Here is a 6,655-nt window from a genome sequence, read left to right as displayed (position 1 = left end):
GAATTTCCTGACAAAACCGGATCTCAATTGATGCAAGGCTATTTATAGTCTATAATAATCTCATGTCATGTGACTATTCAGATCTATTGCTGAAGAAATATTAATATGACTGGTTAAGGGTGATGTCCCAGTGGCTGAGGTAGGTATTACAAAATCCACCATAGATAAATTTTGTATTTGTTGGAGACAGAGTCTCACAGGGTTTGGGTTAAGGAACTGAAGACCCGAACTATACTGTGAAAGTAATATTTTTTCACTTACCTGCCAATTTTAAGCCAAAATCATTGGTCCAAAGGAGATGAGAACACCATCGATGTATCTTCAAGCAGGCAACAGTGGCAATGACCTGGCTTGCTCTGTCCTTCAAAGAAAGTTTTTTGCATACTTTTGAGTACCCCCCAACCAAACAGCACTCTCCTCTGGCAAGGTTATTAAAAATGAAGCCGAGGCTGATTAAGAACATATTGCTTTATTTCTTGGTGGTAGTAATTTAAGGCTTTCTAGATTCATACAGCACGCAGTGATTTGAACATTAGAATTTAAAAACAAAAAAACAAAAAAACAAAAAAACAATGAGCATTCAATTTAGCAGAGCCAGGAAGGAAGCAATGTTTTAAAACAGATAAATTTCCCAGTGAGGCCTTTGGTTTGGTCTCTAAAAATCTGCTGAGCTCTTTCCCCAGTAACCTCCACCATAGATTCCTACCCCAAGGGAGAACAGAATGCATGAAGAGGAGACTGGGAGAAAAGGAGAAACTGGCAAGACGGTATGTGTTGGGCAATCAGTGTGAACAGTCAACTTTGTCTCATGCTTGGAAGACAGTTTAGGCGATGTGGTCAGGGGTTCATTACCTGGATCTGCCTGCTTATTCTTGGAGTATTAAACTAGCTCACTCAGAAAACCCCAGGGCCAAGGATTAGGGACAATCCTTTGTGACACCCAAATCCTGAAACTTCAAATAGGGTCACAAGTCACAGAGCTGAAGAATGCTACCTTCAACTTCTTTCATGGTTCTAAACTCTGTGGCTGTCACTAGATCCTGGCCTAGCTAAATGACTCATTTCCCCCATGGCACAGAGCCTTAATTACACATGTAAGTTGATGATGTTAATTGGATGGGAGGCCATGATGTATGAAAGAAACCTCCTGGGCAGATGCCACCTCATCACACTACCCTCTCCATCCCCCACAGAAGATGCCAGTACGCACAGGAGCCTACAGTAGGAGTGCAGTTGTCAAGGGTGTCTAAGTTTGACAAATTCAGCATAACTGGCTTGGAGATGCAAAGGTTCTGCGTTTGGATAACGGGTACTTTGAGAAGGAAATAAATGAGGGATTTCAACAGTAATGAAGGCGGGGCTTGGCTAGAGAATAATTTGGGAAAGGCCCTGTGTTAATTAACAAAAGACAAGTGAATTTCGTGAAAACGAGCAATGAAATTTCTTCTGGCTATCTGACTTCAGGCAAACGAGGCTAGAATATAGACTTCTATCCAAATAAGATAATTTGAAATTTCATCCATTTAAAATTCATACCTTGTAATGATTTTAATATTCCATTCCAAGGGTCTGGTTGGTGGACCAGAGTCTAAGTCATCTCAGTGTGTTCCCTCTTCCATTCATCTGGCATTTTTGAGTGAACAGAATTTAAACACCTGGAAGTCTGCTTTGCATTCTTTGATGGAAAACACGCAGACAGCCACGGAGGAGGCACACAGGGTGGCAAGTTGCACAATTAAACACTTACAAACTTAACCCCAATAGGCTTCATGTGATGAAGTCTGGATGTATAAAGAAATAAATAGATGAGAAGAGGCCAAATGCAATCTGAATGACAAAGAACCGAGGCATCTGTCTCTGCCAGCTGTAGGACAGATGTGCCTGAAGCATGCCAGGTGTGCAAGGCGAGGGATTAGAAAAACTTTTGAAGATATGTGTTCCCTTGGGCCTTGCTTGTTAATTAGAAATTGCGAGGGCCTTTACTCCTATTTGAAAACGCTGAGTAAAAGCAACTGAGGGGGGATCTGGGCTTTGCTGTGATTAGACGTGCTGGTGCCTGGCTAGGATGCTGTGGAGGGGGGAATGCAGAAAGTATTTGTGTACAGAAACGACACCATCCAGCCTGGCAAAAGAGGATGTGAAGAGGTGGGAGAGGAAATTCTCCCACTGAAACACACAGGGAAGTGGGTGATTTGCAGCCAAAGGACATACAGGACCCTTTGTGCACTGATGCTGGCCCTGCACAATCTCCTGAAATCACGCCCATCCACAGAATCAATTCTCCTGGAAGAGGAAGATGCCTAGGTGCTTCTATGCCAAGGCGGTTCTGTGTATGGGTGTCTCTGTTCCCTCAATGCTATAATGAACATGAAGCTAATCTTTGGGCTGTGTGGCCTCTGACTCGGTGCTGGAAGCTGCAGCCCAGAGCAGTGAATTGCTTTGGCCAAAGTCAGAGTCATTGGCAGAGCTGGGGGAAGACTGCATGTCTTTCCTCAGCTGTTTGCTGTAATGAATTTTTTAAAAAGACCTGAAAAGTATTTTGCGTATGCAAAGTGCTATGATATTGAGTTGACCAGAATGCCTATGGTTGTGGGATTGAAGAGGGTGACTTAGGTCAATGAAGCAGTTTAGAAAGGAGGTCTGGAGAGCACTGTGATTCTGATGATGGGTCCTGGCTGCTGCTCTAGGAAGGGAGGGTGTGGCCTTAGAGCGGGGGTGTGGAACTGTGGGGGTGTGGCCTGTGTGTGAGGGACAAGGCGGCCTCGGGGGCCTGAGCAGCGGAGAGTAAGCGCCTTGCTCAAGGAACTGCGATCAGCCTGCTGAAGTACATCTTTCGTGAGAAGAGAAACTTCCTACAAATGACCTGACCAAAATGCCTGTTCGCTGTTTGCCTTGCTTCGTTTCTTTGGCCTCTGTTGCCCATGAGAAATGAGGAAAAATAAAGGCCAGATTCCTAATAACCTTCCTGGAAGAAAGAGCTGTTATGAGTCGGTGTCGGTGCTTACATAAGCTGCTTTTAAAAAACATTTGCTTTGTTCAGGTTTGTGTGAATACAACGCCGGATGAACTCTGTCCCTTCAGAAGAAAGCCGGGTTGGTGTGCTCGATGACACAGCGCTTGCAGTGGCGTTTGACAAAGCGCAGGGCCTCCACGGAGACCTCGCAGTCCTGGACATTCAGCGTCTGGAGGTCAAAGCAGTTGGCGGCCACGATCTGCAAGCCCTGGCCGGTGATGCTCTCGCAGGACTTGAGGCTGAGCCGCTTGAGGTTGAAGCAGTTCAGGGCCAGGCACTCCAGGCCCGTGTCAGATACCAAAGGGCATTTGCCGATATCCAGGGACTTGAGTTTGGTGCAGTTCTTGGCGAGGTACTCCACGCCGTGGTCCGTGATGCCCTCGCAGCCCCTCGCGTTGAGGTAGCGCAGCTTGCTGCAGTACTTGGCCACGTAGCGGATGCCCACGTCTGTGACCCGGCCGCAGTGCGCGATGCTCAGGTACCGCAGGCGGGACTCCAGTTTGGCGATCTCCCGCAGGCCGAAGTCACTGACGAAGCGGCAGTCGCTGACGCTCAGCTCCTTGATAGAGGCGCAGTAGATCACCAGGTAGCGCAGTCCCTCGTCGGTCAGGCGGACGCAGCGGCGCAGGTAGAGGTGGGTGAGCTGCGTGCAGTGTGCCGCGATGGTGTGCAGGCCTTCGTCCTCCAGCACGAAGCAGTCCGTCATGTCCAGGTAGCGGATGGATATCTGTTTGCCATGTAAGGGGGACAGTTTAATGGAGGCCTCCCGGGTCAAGCTGATGCAGGTCACTTTGGAGCACCCTGCACAAAGAGACAGAACACAGGCTCAGAGCAACCTGCGAGCAGGGGAGCCACGCCCGGGGATTCCCTGGGGGATTCCTGACCCTCGCCCAAGTCTGGGTCCGAGGCTGACGTTACCCCTTCCTGTCTTGGTCCCTGAGAGAAGAAAAGCAAGAATGGGTTTCCCATATTTATCTGATTATTTAACTACATTATTTCTATTATCTGGGCTTAAGGGAATTGGATCAGAAAAATCATGGTTCCAATTTTCCAATTCCTGATCTGTCGTCTGTCCCTACTTGCCTGATATTTAGCAAATCAATCCTTCTGAGTATTTCCTTTGTCTTAAAATAGGGAGGATCACATTCCCTGGGAGGCAGCTGGGATGGAGAAATGAGAGGATGTGTGTAAATATCTTGCCTTGGCCCTGGAAAGTTCCAGGAGCTCAGTAAAAGTGAGTTCTTGCACTGCCGTGGTTTGGAAGCTCCCTGGTCCAAAGTGAGGTATCAAAGACAAAGCTCGGGCATGTACCTTGGTTTAGCAGAAAGAGCACTGGGTTGGGAGTCACACCTGGTTCAGGCAGGAGGCTTAACGTTGCTGCTTCTCAGAACTGTCCTTTATGCAATGGGAATGAATAGGTGGTGAGCCGACATTTCAGATATAATGAGGATGCAACGAGAGAACAGATATGCATGTGCTCTGAAAACGCTATGGGAAGTGAATATATTAGTCTAGCAAGGTGACCTTCTGTCAACTGAACAGACCTTCCGAGTCAATTCAACCCTCTTTAGCTGAGGAAGAACAACTGTGTTATCTGGATTGTTGCTGTAGCCCTTGAACCAGACTCCCTTCCCTGCCCTTAGCTCCTACAGTCAATTCCCCACACCCCTGTCTGCCAGAGGCGTCTTGGAAAACGGAACTCGAAGCTTGCCCCTGTGCAAAGCCTCGGGATGGCGCCCGTTCACTCCAAGTGTAAAATCCAGAGTCTAACAGGGCTCCCAAGGATCTGCATCCCGGGGCTCTCTGACGGCATCTTTTACCTCATTCTTCCAGCTTCACTGGCCTGCTTGCCATTTCCCGGACACCGCAAATGCTCTCCAGCCTCTGAACACTAGAAATGGCTTCCCTTAGCCCTCCCCACTTCCCTAGGTCTCAGAGCCAATCTCAGTGTATTGAAAAATTTGTCCCCAACCATGCTTGTATAAACTAGCATCCCCTGCTTCCCTTCCCTTTATTTTCAGGAGTCTTTAACCCTGGGTGGCATTATATATTTATTTATTCACTTATTTATTTGCTGTCTTCTCACTTTGGAATGTAAGTTTTGAGAAAAGGGACTTGGGGCTGTTCACTGCTGTCTCTTTCATTCCTGGTTCATAGCTGGTGCTAAGTATCTGCTGAATGAATGAGTGGCTTATAGAGGGAAAAGAGTCTTCCATAAGAGGATCAGATGAGATCATCCAGCTTCCAACATTTAAGTGTCTTCAGGACTTTGACCTTGGCTGAAGTATACCTACATTGAAAAACAGTTGTCTGTTTTATAGTTAATGATAATGTGTCTTATTTGTATTGAAACACGAAGTTCACAAAGGGCTTTTATAAACATTTTCTTACCTGTTAGAACAATATTAATGCTCAGGAAGGTATCTTTAGATGCCTCTCTAAACATCGTTTCTAATCTCCTAAAAAATATGTGTGCATAAGTTATATATGTACATACTATATGTTATAATTTATATATTTATATATAATAAATGAAACACTCATTTCATGGTATATTTAAATTCTCTATACATTACTTTATAAAAACATGTACAGTATATTTATAGTATATTAATATAACTGATAGCCACAGTCTATAAATATTAGGTTAGTGTAAAAGTAACTGCGATTTTTGCAATTAAAATGGCAAAAACCGACTGGGTGTGTTGGCTAATGCCTGTAATCCCAGCACTCTGGGAGGCCCAGGCGGGTGGATTGCTTGATCCCAGGAGTTCAAGACCAGCCTGGGCCACATGGCAAAACCCTGTCTCTACTGAAAACACAAAAATTAGATGGGCATGGTGGTGCGTGCCTATAATCCCAGCTACTCAGGAGGCTGAGGCATGAGAATTGCTTGAACTTGAGAGGCGGAGGTTGCAGAAACCAAGATCGCACCACTGCACTCCAGCCTTGGTGACAGAGCAAGACTTGATCTCAAAATAAATAAATAAATAAAAGACAAAAACTGCGATTACTTTTGTACCAACTTAATATTTTATAAATAAATGTATATTTTTATGTATTTCATTCGACTACCGAGGCTGTATATATATTTTTCATTTTCTCTCTGCTCTTCTCAAATCTCTTGGGCAGTTCTACAGCTAGGTGCCTCATTTCCGACACTTCTGCACCTTGGCTGTTTCACGCAATATCCAAGGCTTCCCAGCAGCCTCATAATAGTGCTAACGAGGACCTTCCTCCGACCTCCTGGTAGGCTGCCCAGGAAACTCTTAGGCACTCAGGTCCCGGGAATAATGAGGTTCAAAAGCCACGTGCTACCAAGTCAAAGAATTTCAGGAAGGAGTGAAGCACATACTCCAAAAATGGAGAAGAAAAACAGCTTGTAAGAGGCAGGTCACACTGTTCCAGTGGGCTTTGTGGTTTTGCAAAAGGTCCCTTTTAGCTTTGCAATTTCCCTTTGTTTGGAGTTTCTTTCTTGGGGCTGACTGTAATCCTGCTTGCACTGAATTTGTTTGTCTATAGTAGTGATTGGCCATCTGTGACACCCGTAAAGCCACTTTGTTTTTCAAGATCATATGATAACCTTCGCTCCTAAACTTTTGGTTCTAGTTTCCTTTCTTTAAAAACAAGATTAGCAAAATC

General features: G+C 45.6%; 1 protein-coding gene across 1 annotated transcript in view; it reads right to left on the bottom strand.

The window, feature by feature from the left end:
- Positions 1–450: 450 nt before the first annotated feature.
- The window catches only part of FBXL7 (F-box and leucine rich repeat protein 7), a 447,231-nt gene continuing 441,026 nt past the window's right edge, over positions 451–6,655 (bottom strand). Inside the window, exon 4 of the mRNA XM_003899514.5 lies at positions 451–3,814. Coding sequence (XP_003899563.2) covers positions 3,078–3,814 — 737 coding nt within the window. The 3' untranslated portion in view covers positions 451–3,077. The remainder of the gene's footprint in view (positions 3,815–6,655) is intronic.

Source organism: Papio anubis, chromosome 5 (assembly GCF_008728515.1).
Source record: "Papio anubis isolate 15944 chromosome 5, Panubis1.0, whole genome shotgun sequence".
Lineage (NCBI taxonomy): Eukaryota > Metazoa > Chordata > Mammalia > Primates > Cercopithecidae > Papio > Papio anubis.
The sequence above is the reverse complement of the archived record's forward strand: the minus strand, read 5'-3'. Positions and strand labels throughout refer to the sequence as shown.